At 34.4% G+C, this 13677-nt stretch overlaps 1 protein-coding gene across 5 annotated transcripts; it reads left to right on the top strand.

Moving 5' to 3' along the window:
* Window positions 1-276: 276 nt before the first annotated feature.
* On the top strand, window positions 277-13422 carry LOC124219169 (uncharacterized). Of its 5 annotated transcripts, none has more exons than XR_006883327.2 (10): window positions 277-490; window positions 2081-2223; window positions 2372-2437; window positions 3151-3322; window positions 4877-5109; window positions 7345-7673; window positions 8897-8941; window positions 9028-9090; window positions 10288-10402; window positions 13261-13422. XR_006883327.2 is itself a non-coding variant. In XM_046626390.2 (10 exons), exons 1-10 carry the CDS (start codon window positions 401-403, stop codon window positions 13381-13383), a joined length of 1410 nt encoding a protein of 469 aa, XP_046482346.1. In that variant the 5' UTR covers window positions 277-400; the 3' UTR covers window positions 13384-13422. The 5 variants fall into 5 exon arrangements, 4 of the variants coding, with proteins under 4 accessions (XP_046482346.1, XP_068992578.1, XP_046482347.1 ...); XM_046626390.2 differs by having other exon boundaries at window positions 7345-7704; XM_046626393.2 differs by lacking the exon at window positions 277-490 and adding an exon at window positions 586-672 and having other exon boundaries at window positions 7345-7704.
* The last annotated feature ends 255 nt before the right edge of the window (window positions 13423-13677 follow it).

Genomic DNA, 13677 nt, shown 5'->3' with positions numbered 1-13677 from the left:
ATAAAACAATTATCACGCCCGCCATGGAATGCTAGTAAACATCTCAATCATTTTTTATTCGCATCTTTCTTCATTTTTGAGTGTTATTCAGGATTGTTGATTCCGAAAAATCAGCTGTTCGGATCTGATTTATGATTGGCTCACCCCGAGGGGGCAGCGCTGCAGACGGTGAAGACGAGAACCACGGTTTTGCCTCATTATCTGAGTCATTCCCTACCCTACTAGTTTCCGGACCTGTATGTAAGACCGTGGTCTATGGTATGGGGCAAACTATGTGCTTGTTCACTTGTTCTTCTTTGGATCTTACTTACATCATGGTCCTATTTCAAATTTCTGCAAATTCCGTTTGCATGCATTTGTAAAGTGTAAAGCGGGATTGACTATTGTTAGAATAATCAATATGCTGTTCCAATTCATGGGGCAATCCATTCAGTTTAGATTGGTGGAAGTAAGCGAAAGAGAAAAATCTGAATTAAGCCTACTTATAAAAGTGAGTGTATTTTATGTAATACAAAATTCAATGATGAATTCAAATATTTATTAACAATTGAGCATCATGTTGCAGTTTCCAAGTAACCTTTCCCCTTACTGCATCGTAGATCGATATTTGACGTTTGCCAAAAAAAAACATACGACTCGCAGCAAAAATCTCAAATGCGCAACTCTCAGATTGTATAACCTTATCACAACAGCAATTATCTCACAAAAAGCACGCCTTGCGTATTAGGAATTAATTTTGAATTTTCTCAGGTTCACAAGTTTCTTCTGCAACTGTCATATGAACCTAACCTTCTCAAAGACATCCAACAAACAGTTTCCAGTTAACGATTACGTTCATCAATTATTGGTCATTTGCAATTTTAGTCGGAAACTTGAATTAGTTCTAAGATATGCCAGAAGACTCTTTGGAACTCACCACATCACAAAAATTATCGAAACTCTTGGGCACTGGTAGTAGCAAACCATGTTCTTCCGTCAAAGAGTATTGCCTGAATTTTAACAAGCTATTTGTAGATGACAGACACCGATTTCTGGATCATCGTGAGATCTGTTGTGTATCATTTAATTGTTAAGAATAATCAGAGTTATAATCTATTTGGAATTCTAAATGTCAAATATGTGATAGATTTTATTGAGGGTACATTGCAAATCTCGTCTAGACCGTGATTCTTTAACTTGATCGTAAGTTAATTGACAGGTGCAATTTTTGCAAAAGAAATTAATGCCACTTGCACATTCAAAATTCACTAGATTAGATTCGTATATTGAACACCAGCTCTCGAATAAACCACAGTGAATCTGTAAAATGAGATTTAGAAATATTCATTACATTAAATTTTTACTCCTGATATCCGGAAGATTTGACTTAGTTTCTATTATCTGAAATTGCAAATGTTTCATATTGGAATAGTTCCGTTTGTTGGAATAGTTAATGTTTCAAACTAATGTTATACTACGTTGTAATTACATGTAATTGGAATTCGAAAAAGACTTGTTGAGACTAGGTGATTGTTGACATATTCTGTCGAATAATGGGAGTTGTGCATGGCTGTTCGAACAACCCAAGTCAACTTACATTATTTTAGATATCACTTTCTACCATACAAGTTTAAAGTTGGCGATATGTTTTGTTTTGCTTGAAAATGTAGTATTTCTACATTTCATATGTATAGATTGATGGACAAATTATGCTGGAAAACGTTAGAATTAGATCAAAGTCACCAGTGTTCAATCATTTAGAACATTCCAATCATAAAATATTTTCTTAATTTGGTGATATGTTAGCTTATGTTACACGAAGTGCCGTAACTAATGTTGCTGGAGATATTTCAACGAGTCTCTTTTCTTTTGCCATCTTTTGATTCGGTTCATTCAGCCAATTTATTCTCAACAATGCATTGTTGGATCTGTTTGCAGAGTCCTTGTACTTTTATTATGACCCTCAAAGATCTTTCAAAAACGGATTTTTTTGTTCCAGTTTTTATGAGTTATAACAAAATTCAAAAAACAGTGAATACAGTTCTGGATCATTTACCATGCACTTTTCTTAAATCATACTTCAAACATAACAATGTTTCAGGCTAACGGAGGAGTCGTATCGGAAAACTCTTTGATAAAATTTACTAGCAGAAATGCTCACATAGAAGACGGAGATCTATATCTTGTGGATTTCATATACGATTGTGTAAAGCAGAACAAGATCTTGGACATAACAAAATATAAGTAAGTTCACTGATACTGAATAATTTATTTTTTCCAAATTCGAGTTGCGTATTTGTCCTTTCTAAGTATAGACAATGCATACAAACTGTATTTTTGATACAGTTTCCACATACAACTTGTAAATTTTTTGTTATGCTGCACAATCTAGGTATGGAACTAAGGGGATTGGATGTCCGATGAGCCAGTTCTTGACAGGAAGCGCATCCTGCATGGCGTAAGTTGTTATAGATCATTGTTTTAACATAGTTAGTCAACGATTTTTTGGCACAATGGTAAAGTACAGTGCCAATTGTAGTTGTTACACTGCAAAACATTGCTTTTGGTTACTGCACAGCAAATGATTAAATTTTTTAATAATTAATTTACATAACGTAAATTCCAAAGAAATAGTTGGATAGATTTCGACTAAATTTTTGTGATGAATCAAGTATTTGGTAGAGATATGTTGGAAACTTTTGAAACTTATATAAAGTCTGGTTACATATATCTTGAATTTTAAACTAATGACCAAACACAATTAAATGAAATTTTTAGAAACACCATGTTATTCGATATATTTTGTCTTCTGGTTACAAAATAACCTGGTTTACCTGATAGCCCGACTAATCAGACATCTCAAAATTTAAGGATTGACCACTCATTTTCAGTATACGAAAATTCGCTGTTACTTATCCTTCATTATCCTGTGTTACAATATATTGCATGTTGTTGTTATAGTCACGTTACCAATTTCTTTCCACACCCATAGACTCACTAAACAACAATGTGAATAAAAATACATTCATATCCTTTTCTTCCTCTGTAGCATTCAACAGTTCAAAAGCTAAGCCTTTTTGTCCATCTGACTAGTTAATTAACTAGTAAATTTTATTTTTGCTCGTATCCCTAGAAAGAGTTTTTAAGTGGTTTTATCTTTGTTATCTTTAGGTTCACCAACATGGATGCTACTTTTTGTCCTTTACATCAATCCACATTATTGGATAACAGCGTCAGAATACTAAGACTTGTTGACGATCAAGTCAGAATACAAAATGAGCATGATTATGGTGATAATATTATGAGAGAGATACGTCCCTCTTACATCCAATATGAAGAAATAGTAAGTTTGAATTCTCATTTTTACTGGTATCTTGAAGGTTAAGGAATATGTTGATTATTACGTGATACAAAGATTAATCCACGAAGTAGTACTATTATAATAATTAATCCAAGTTGATCGTTTCATTATTTTGACTCAGTATCCACGGGACTTTGCTTCTTTCGAGTTTTTTATGTTTCAATCATAAGGCAACTACAATACGATTTAGTCTGTACCACATGATTATGTCTCTATCAATTTCTATTCAACTCTTTTTTTACGACATTTAAATTCACCGGGAATGAAATTCAATACGCCTTGAACAATTTAATGTCCATGCGTTTGCTTCTATTCCTGCAAGTTTTGAATTCATGAGTATCCATGCCCAGAATTAGTTCGTCATTGTTTTCTACTGAATTTTTTTTGCGCCTAGTGATTGAAATCGTTATAAATTTCGAGAAAATCCTGGTTAAATATTCAGAATGTTTTCTTGAATCAGAATATAATTTCCTTAAACGTTTTATAATCAGACTCTCGTTACAATCACTCACTTCTAAATACTATAAAGACACCTATCAATTCATTGCAATTGATAGCCATTTGCTAGTTTAGAAACGTATTCCATTAGTCATGTAAGCTATTGTTTGCTATCGTAATTTTGGAATAAAAAAAAACGAATTCGACTTGACTAAAATTTCTTATTGTTTCCAACCGTTTTCAGTCTACACTCGTTTACTGGTTTACTAGTTAATATTTATATTTCTCAACTTAAAAAACATAACACTGCTATGTATTTACTCCAAAATTATCGATAACGCAGCTTTTTTTACTTGAAATTAATGGGGACGCACTTACCAACGACTCGTATTACAAATTTACGCCGGGTGTAAAAATATGTACTTCGTCTCCTTGGTATGCAATATGCAATTTCTTGTTTTTGAATTAAATAATTAATTTTGTCATTGCATTAACAATCTTCCGTTTTTATCCTCATCTTTTCATCCTTATCTTCAAACAAATGAAGATTGGTGACATTGAACATCGTGTTGGTGTTCTCAGTTCTGAAATAGTCTTACTATGGCTATAAATATGTCTGCTATAGGAAAGCTGCTATTACTTGGCGATTATAATGTTCGTTGATATAATTGGCTTAGGTTGGAAGATAAGTCAACTGCAATCATAATAATGTCAATATGTGCATTATCATATTTTTGTCATCTTGCTTTTATTAGCGCAAATTATTCTTGCATATTTTATTTTGGGTTTGTCGCGTTTGAATTTCGAATAAATGAACAAACTTTCATCGGGATAATGATACTCACTACTTTGTACAGCAGTGTGAGACTGTATCACAGACTAGTAAATGTTTTCCCATGCAGAATAAAGCACTGTGGAAGTTTGATGAAGCAAATCTCTCCACATAGCACTCAAAATAACTTTTTACCTTTGGCTAGGTGTTGGGAGTCGATCTCGATAAGCAGTTTGTAGTACCTGCTTCATCAAATGTTTACGGTAGTTACTTATGCAACGATAAAATTTTCATTTCCAAACTAAACTTTATGTCTTACGCCAAAGGTGCTGCCGACGACAGATACCGAAGGCTCCATACCAGACTCAATGTATTATCCGGACGAATCTCATTCACAAAACAGTTGTCTGCGGGCAGATAGTAATGTTGAAAATCAAGAAACGTTAGGGGGCGAACTGGTTACTGATGTTCCATCACCGGCGAGATTCGAAGAGAAAAGTTACGACGACGCTTCAAATGAGGTGAATCCTGAAAATGGAAGAGATATCGAAAATATTCAGTAAGTTTCATTCCAAGATAGAATGCAAAGACTGAATACATAGTCGACCCACGAGGTTGGAGTTTGTAATATTAGCGTGCCATTATATGGAAAAGAAATCGCGATTTTGCAATTTCAGAATTTCAGGGTTGGGCTTATAAAATAGTACGTCTTCGCCAGAATCGCGCCGTGAGTAAAACTTTTATTGCAATTTCGGGAGGGGTATTCGGAAAATAATTTTTCAACGATTTTCGGGTTTTGATATTTTATTATTCTACATTGTTTTAGCTTTATTTTAAGCCATTACAGACCTCGAAATTGGCAAAGTTAAAAAAGTCATAGCTAAATATGTGTGGCACTCAGTTGCTCGAATCTGCAGCGTGGTATGTTATTACTTGTTTCGTAGGAGACTGCGAAGGGTTGCTGGTTCCGTGTTTCGTCACCGTGCTCCAGTTTAATGGAAACCTTTTGCATATCAGTTAGTCTGTTATTCAGTAACTTGCAGTGATCTATATTTAACTAGACAGCTGATGGCTTGAATTGCCGTGTGATTTTTGGAGCGCCTCAAAACAACCTCGTTATCATCCAGGGAACTGACGTAGTATGGTATGTGCATGCCTGAACTGCGGGTGGAGTATAAACACTTACATATATGTGGGATCGTCCCAATAAGTATCGTGTGCGTAGCTGTAGGGATAATCGCGAATAGCGTGTGCGCGTAACTATAATATAAGCGGGGCGAATAAGATCACGCGAGAGAATCGAGAGAGTCGAGAAGTTGTCAAGCGAGAAGCAACTAGTGTAAAACCGATCCATTACTATCATAATTAAAACTTATATTTCATTATTAAAAGGTTGAATTTCTCTTTTCCCAAAATCCCACATATATGTGTATATATATGTATATTAAGTGGGTCCTTAACAGGGTTATTTTTGAATTTCTATGCTTCAGGGGCTTAAACAGTTTCGAATTGATGAGATAAAAATCCCTGAAAATTTGAGCTCTCTATATCAACTCTAAGATAGTTCGCTTTTGTTATCGAAGTATCTTACGGAAATAATATGGGAAAAACTTTTTTTGCTTTTTGTAATGTTATATGTCGTTGACGAATACACGGTCTGTCTGGAAAGTAGTCGGACTGAATTTTTCCTGCCCAGACAGAGCGAAAGAGGGGGACCTGTTCGCATGGGTCAGGTTGCGGGGAGTCTTAGCTAACCAGCGCAATGGTCCCCAATCGCCTTCCAGCCTTTCCGGAGTATACGTCGATTTTAACGTGGTACACTCCGAAGAAAATTCAGTCCGACTACTTTCCAGACAGACCCTGTATACCGACAGTAATGAAAAATAAATATTTTAATAGTGGTTCACTTTAAAATCGACCTACACTCCGGAAAGGCTCGAAGGCGATTAGGGACCATTGCGCTGGTTAGCTAAGACTCCCCACAACCTGACCCATGCGAACAGGTCCCCCTCTTTCGCTCTGTCTGGGCGGAGAAAATTCAGTCCGACTACTTTCCAGACAGACCCTGTATACCGACAATAATGAAAAATACATATTTTAATATTGAATACTCTATAAAAAAGCTCTGTTGCATAAAATTCGTAAATTCAAGCGTTTTGTATGTTAATTAGCGTTCAAAGTTTGATTGATATGAAATTATCATTGTGTCAAGTATAGCTACGAAATAAACAACTGTATCGTAAAATATATTACGTAACTCTTGTGAATCACAAAATTGAAAATGTTTTAATGCTTATGAAACCCAATCCGGGCCCATTTACAAGTTTTTGAACACTAAAGTAGAAATATCCTCTTAAAGTTTTAGCGAAAAAAAGTAAACCGATTTTGAAAAATCTTGAAAACTAATGTTTTTTGAGTTTTTAAGAATTTGAAGTGGCCTCAATAACTTTTTTTTATATAATCAATATTTTTAGAGTTATACTTAATTGAATTTCGGACATTTTCGGTTTCCGTATGTATTATATCAAATGATAATCAATTATTCAAACTGATCGGGGTTTGTTTCATGTATAAAAAAAATTTATAATAATATCTACATACTACTGAATGAAACGAACGCCATCCGAATTGAATTGTTAATTGTTATATAAAATCCCAAAATTCACCTACTTTCTTAACCATTTAATTGCATACACCTAGAATTTCCTTCATCATTCACCAAGCACAAGAAATGTACTACAAGTAGTGTCACACACGACTCAATGATTGATGCCAGTTTCGAAATTTCCAACAGTTCCCAGGATGATTCCGACCCGATCAGGATACTTGGCCGAACAAAAATAGAAGATATTCTCAGAAGGGATAATTTTCGATTGACTTCTTCCGACAGTGACGAAACAATTGAGAATGCCTCATCATGGATTGAATGCAGGCGAAAAAAATCGTACAAGCCGAGTAGTAATGATGATACGGCATGGTCATCGTCACAAGACGAAAAAGCAACTAATGTCAAAAGTCGGAAAAAAGATATCAGACAACAGCCAAGCTGCTCCAACTGGACAGGAACTAAAAAATTTGCATCCAAGAATAAACCTTCAATACAAGAAAGACTGACAAGAAAAAGTGAGAATGAAATAATTATCGCAACTGACAGGTATGTTGAATTGTTCATGACTCTGAACAGAGAATTGAAGAACGGAATCCGTTTCTGGCGTGGGGAACACTGCAGAAACATGCATCCGCAGGGTGGAGAGGGGCAAAAGCAAAATGTAGTTGAACATATTCGTCGTCTTTCGATCAGCTTTTTAAAATAAAAATTTTAAGAAAGCTTAAGATAGCTGCAATTTACCGTTTACAGCAAACATGTTAATTAATTTTATCACATTATCGAATTGAACCTCTGTCTTTAAATGTAGATGTTTATCACTTTCTGCCGATGGAAAACAAATTCGACTTGGCGTGGATTTCTGTAAAAAAAAAAATTCAATCCTTCCGAATACGAATTGTACTTTAAAGTAGATTTTCAAGAAATTTTATTTATTTTTTTATCTACGGGGAATTCTTTTACAGTATAAACAGTAATACATGTAACATAATACAACAATCTCCATTTCACAATTTTCATTTCTTTTTCATACATATCTATGAAGAAGCAAACTCCAAATGCGCCAATATTAAAACAAGTGAACAATCGCGATATCAGCCAAAAATCTGTGCTTACAATTAATTTTAAAGAAAGATTCTTTGCAAAACTACGAATGACAGGGTTCGTAAATCGTGGTTATTTTAAGATGATTTTAACGCAGGAGCCAGTTTTTTTGGAGATGCTTTAGGTTGTCAAATCAAATTTAACCGATTAAAATAAATATAAATTTAAGTTTCGCAAAACTACTAAATAGGCTACTAGCATCTACCCTCATCGAGAATTCCGCAGCTCATCAAATTAATTTGAACTAATCTAATAATTATGACTAATTCGTATATTTTTACGTAATTATGACTATGAAACACATGACAATCATTTTCATCCATTATATCATACAAATTGATTCAGTGGCAAAAAAAATTTCCATTACAATGTGACTATAGACAGTTATCTTCTTTATATTGTATTGAAATAGTTCTTTTTTCGAAATTTACAAATTTATGCTGAAATTCATACTACTGACACCATTCGTAGAAAAATCTATAAGGAACAAAAATTTTTTATCTTTCATGTTTTGTGAATGTGAATACTTTGTGAATACTGTAGAAGTTATTTTACCAGGGGAATTGCAGTTCAATAGCAAAAGAAAAGAACAAACCAGACAATATTTGCTAAAGAATTTATGTTTCTTTGCTTGCAGTGATTCTGATGTGTCAGAGGTGGGTCCCAATCGTCTTCCAAATCCGTAAGCAATACTCGTCTGACATAATAATGCATCATTTATTCGCCTGTGATTGTTGTTGATGCTGTATTTTTCAAATTTCATTTTAGTACCAATAAAGTCCGTCAAAGTAATAGAATATTACAATCGACAGCAAGACGACGTCGTCCTATGTAAGTTGATACTTGACATTTTGTAATTGTGTGGGTTTGCTCGAAATTAAACTTTGGCCCTTGTTCGCCTCTCTTTATTTCACGTTAGTAGAAACCAGAATGATCATATCCTGCTTTGAAAGCTGAGAATTTGGAGTACATCCCTGAAGTATTATGTTTTTGAATTGGGTGGCTGGGCATCATTTCGTATAGATTCATTCTTGTAAACTCCTGATTGACCTATTTACTAATAATTACACCATTTTCATTTCTACGTAAAACACAGATGATATGAAACGGAAATGAAGAATAACACTGGTGAATATGATCTTGTGCCTGAATAATGCATAATTTCACCTCATTCCTTCCACCTTAAATGTGAAGAAAATTATCATTATTTCGCATTTTCATTCTGTACCCAGAACTACGTTTTTCAGTTTTCCTAAGAAATGAAAATAGGTGCGGACTTTTTGGTAGCTACAACCACCAATTTTTTACAGCATATCACTTATCCACTTCTGAATCAACATAATTGATAGGCCAAGGAAAAATTCTAAATTCTAAGGGTAGTACTTTTTAGGTATGAGTCCGGAAACTTGATCTAAGGGTAATTCGATGACATTGAATCGAATGGTAATAATAATTTTGCAATGAACTGTCGAGATCATTATAAAAAAAACGGTTAAACGGTTTAATTCGAAATCTAATAACTTTATCAAAAAATATGGACAAAAAAACACGTAAAAAAGTATCTAATGTTTATCTTCGTATCTTCGAAAATTAGGGAGAAAAAGGCGAATGAAAATTTATTCTTAAACGTAATTTCTTTTCAATCGAATCACCACTGGTAAGGTAGGGATGCAAGATATGTCTGTCCTAAATATACGAATTTAATATTTTTTTAATTATTTCATTTTTTTTTCACTTGAATAACTTTTGTTTTACTTATTTTTCAAATTAAACGGTTTGAGCCTCTTTATAATGATCTGGGGGGTTGATTGCAAAATTACTATCACCATTCCATTCAGCGGCATCTAATTACCCTTAGATCAAGTTTCCAGATTCATTCCAAAAAGCACTACCTTTGATGCTTATTTACTGGTCTACGATCGAAGTATGCTGCATATAAAGATACATCATGATGTATATGCGATACAAATCCTTCGATTTGACAAAGTTTATTTTGTAACATGCTTTTTCTTTTTATGTTGTGGACAGACACAGAAATTTTGATAACTGGGAACAGCAAGAGATGGTAAATTACCTAATCAAAAACAGCTGTATCAGTGAAGCACGTGGAAATAGAGTATGGAAGCAGATGATCGAAGAAGGGGTAAGCATGGAATATATTGTTCGTTAAAAGTAACAATCTATATGGTGAAAAGAAAAGCTTGTTGATTAATTTCAATACGAACAAGTTGATTTTAAAGTTTCATGAATTTTGGGAGTTTGTTTGCAAATTAATTCAAAGCTCATTGTGTTGCATTCGCAAAAACTCCTCCACCATAAGAACACACACAGTATTTTTATAGTCTCATAACTTTAACACAAGTTCCTTAAATTTTTGGAAATTTTTGCAGCGGTTTTATATCACCTGTTATACTTGCTGTGATTCCTTGAAAAACTTAATCACTATTTATTAGATTCAGACTCTGTGAACTGGCAATATGTGTTAACTTCTTGCGCTTCTGTGGATGTCGCTGTTGAAACTCTTTCTAAAACTCTTTTTCGAAATTATAACTTGCGATACCATGATCTGTAAAAATTACTCAAACTTCCCAAATTGGTTCACTCCTAGTCTAAAGCAGTTGGTTACTCAAAAAAAGCACTGCATAAACGATTCAAGGAACAAAGAGATGAGTCTGATTATTTACTTTTTAAAACATCGAGGAGTAACTGCAAAGACCTGATGAGTCACGTCTACCCGGTGTTCATCGATAAAACTGAATCCTTAATTAAAGCTGATATTGAGGCTCTATAGTCTTATTTAAATATCTGTAAAAGTATTAGTGAAACGCCTAGCTGCATGTACCTTGGTGATTAGGAGTCTGCAAGCTTGGGGGCGGCATTGCCGATTTATTTAGCGACCACTTTGCAAGTGTATATGATGCTGAAACTCTGGCTACAGTGTCCTCTTCCGCTTCTAGATGTCTGTTCCTCTAGCCTGGTGTCAAGCGGTGTGGATGTAAAGCGTTGCCTGAATTTGTTAAAGGATAATGGTAGTTCAGGACCAGATGGTCTGCATCATCTGTTCCTAAGACTTGCTCTGACTGTTTTGTGTTACCTCTTATGCTAATTTTTAATAGGTCCATGAAGGACGGATAATTTCCAAAAGTTTCGAGAAAGAGTTTCGTGACTGTTATTTAAGACCGAGGCTTAGAGTTGTGTTAAAAATTGCAGAACGATCTCTAAATTGAACTCTATAGCCAAAGTTTTCGATATGATGGTTAAGCGTAAACTCGTTTATTATTCCAGAGCAGCATGGTTTTATGCCTTCTAAATTTACTGTCATTAACCTCGCGGTATACACAGATATCATTAAGAGGGGATTTAATCACAAGTTTCAGATTGACTCGATATACACAGATATAGTCAAGGCATTCCATAAAGTTAACCACTCACTGTTGCCGGGTAACAAATATTTCAGGACGATTATACACTTAACAACGCACCTCTGCTGTGTGCTACCAAGAACAGAGACTTAGGGGTCATTTTGATAAAAGAGTTGACTTCACGATTCATGTACGCTTCGTTTACGGTCAAACTCTCAAGAAAATATATTTTGTCACAAGGATAGCTTAAGACTTTAAAAGGCTGAACGCTTTCAGGACGCTTTACCCTGCACTAGTGAGATCCACTCTTACTTATGTTACGATCATTTGGAGCCTGTATCATGCAAACTGCGACAAGTTGCTCAAGGCTGTGCGGTACAAGTTCTTGTGCTCTTTGGCTTTTACATTTGTGAGACCCATCTGTCTACGACCATGCTCACTCGAGTTTGGCAAGGGATGTTAGTTTTCGCACCCTTAAATTCTTCAACACCTATTTAGACATGATTTTTCTATTGAAAATCTTTAATAACTACGTTGACTATCCTACCATCTTGAATAATTTCTTGCTACACACGCTGGGTAGGCTTCTGAGGGCAAGTTTCCAATTGTTTGTGGTACCCGTGGATGCGGGTAAAAGACAGCACCGTGTCATTACGGACAGGCTAGGGAACCTGTTCAATGATCACTTTGAATGGCTCGACTTATTTGAATTTTCGATCTCCAGGTTTGAAATACTCTGCAGGTGCAGGATCTTGCTTTTCGAGTAGGGTTTGGCTTACTGTTATTCTAATTTATGATATTCGTTCTGTTACACTTTCTTTTTCCTTTATCTTTAATTTTTTCTATATATATAAGTGGCCTACGTTACTTGTTTCTCTTTTTTGTATTGTCTTTGTAAGTGGGAGAAATATCATGAAAAATAAATGAATAAATAAATAAAGTAATCATTTTTTCTATAATTGATACTTTTTTACTAGTCGATTAGTTAAACTGATTTTCCTAACTGATAAATCTTCTGGTATGCTTGGATTGAAGTTTTCTTTGGAACGGAGGGAATTATATGAGAAAATATATTTCGCAGGTATTGCACCTCTTTAACTGGTAAATAATGCATTTTACGTCGAAAATGCAAGTGATATAATGTTTTAAAAATTTTTATTTCCACTGAAACAGTTCATGTAAGCTTTTTTCACAAAAGCTGTTGTAATAATCAAGTGAATAGCGCCGAACTAAAGTTAAATCAATCAATTTATTGAACCAATTTTATATTTTAGAATTATTTCCTTAACGCTATTCCTAATGAAAAATTGACAAATAATACAATTTGTCACTGAAATTAAATACTCCAGAATATTAAAATGCCAACTAGTGGCCATTGCTACATATTCTATATTTTTCGATAAGCTGTACAAGATATTTCTCTGACATTGTGAGCGTCCTAAATTTGTGATATATCAAACCTTATAGATATCTAGAATATACACGTTGACCATTTTTGGCTTCATTTGTGTTGAATGAAAGGTCAGTGAATGGAAATTGAACAGTAAGAAATTGAAACAATGAGAAATTGTTCTTGCTTGCTTCAATATCTGTGCTGCACAACCATTACAGTGAATGATAAAGTGCATTTTGGTTTCAGCTGCTGAAGCACAGAACTGTTCACTCCCTCAACAATCACTTTCGGAGATACATCCTGCCAAATATTCATCTATATAGAATGAGTAAAGATAGTCGAGAAGAGTTCCAACGTCTTAAACAATAGGTTTCATCGTATCAAATAAAAAGAGCTATTATTTTTCTATGTTTGAAATATATTTCTGCGAATATTTGTTCATCCTTTCTAAGAAATTCCTCAATAACAGAGGCTGCGTTCCTCTTGTCTGCATTTGAATCGCCATCTCAGGCAAGGCACAATTTAAATTTTCACCATAGATTTCTTACGTTTTGATTTGATTCTGGAGCCAAACATGAATTATTATGGCGCTAGATTACACCTGCCATATATTTCATTGTGAAAATTACATTTCATTTAGTTAGTTGCATAAAAAATATTTAT

Source organism: Neodiprion pinetum, chromosome 5 (assembly GCF_021155775.2).
Source record: "Neodiprion pinetum isolate iyNeoPine1 chromosome 5, iyNeoPine1.2, whole genome shotgun sequence".
Taxonomy (NCBI): Eukaryota; Metazoa; Arthropoda; class Insecta; order Hymenoptera; family Diprionidae; genus Neodiprion; species Neodiprion pinetum.
Note: the sequence above shows the minus strand (reverse complement) of the source record. Positions and strands in the feature narration are given on the sequence as shown.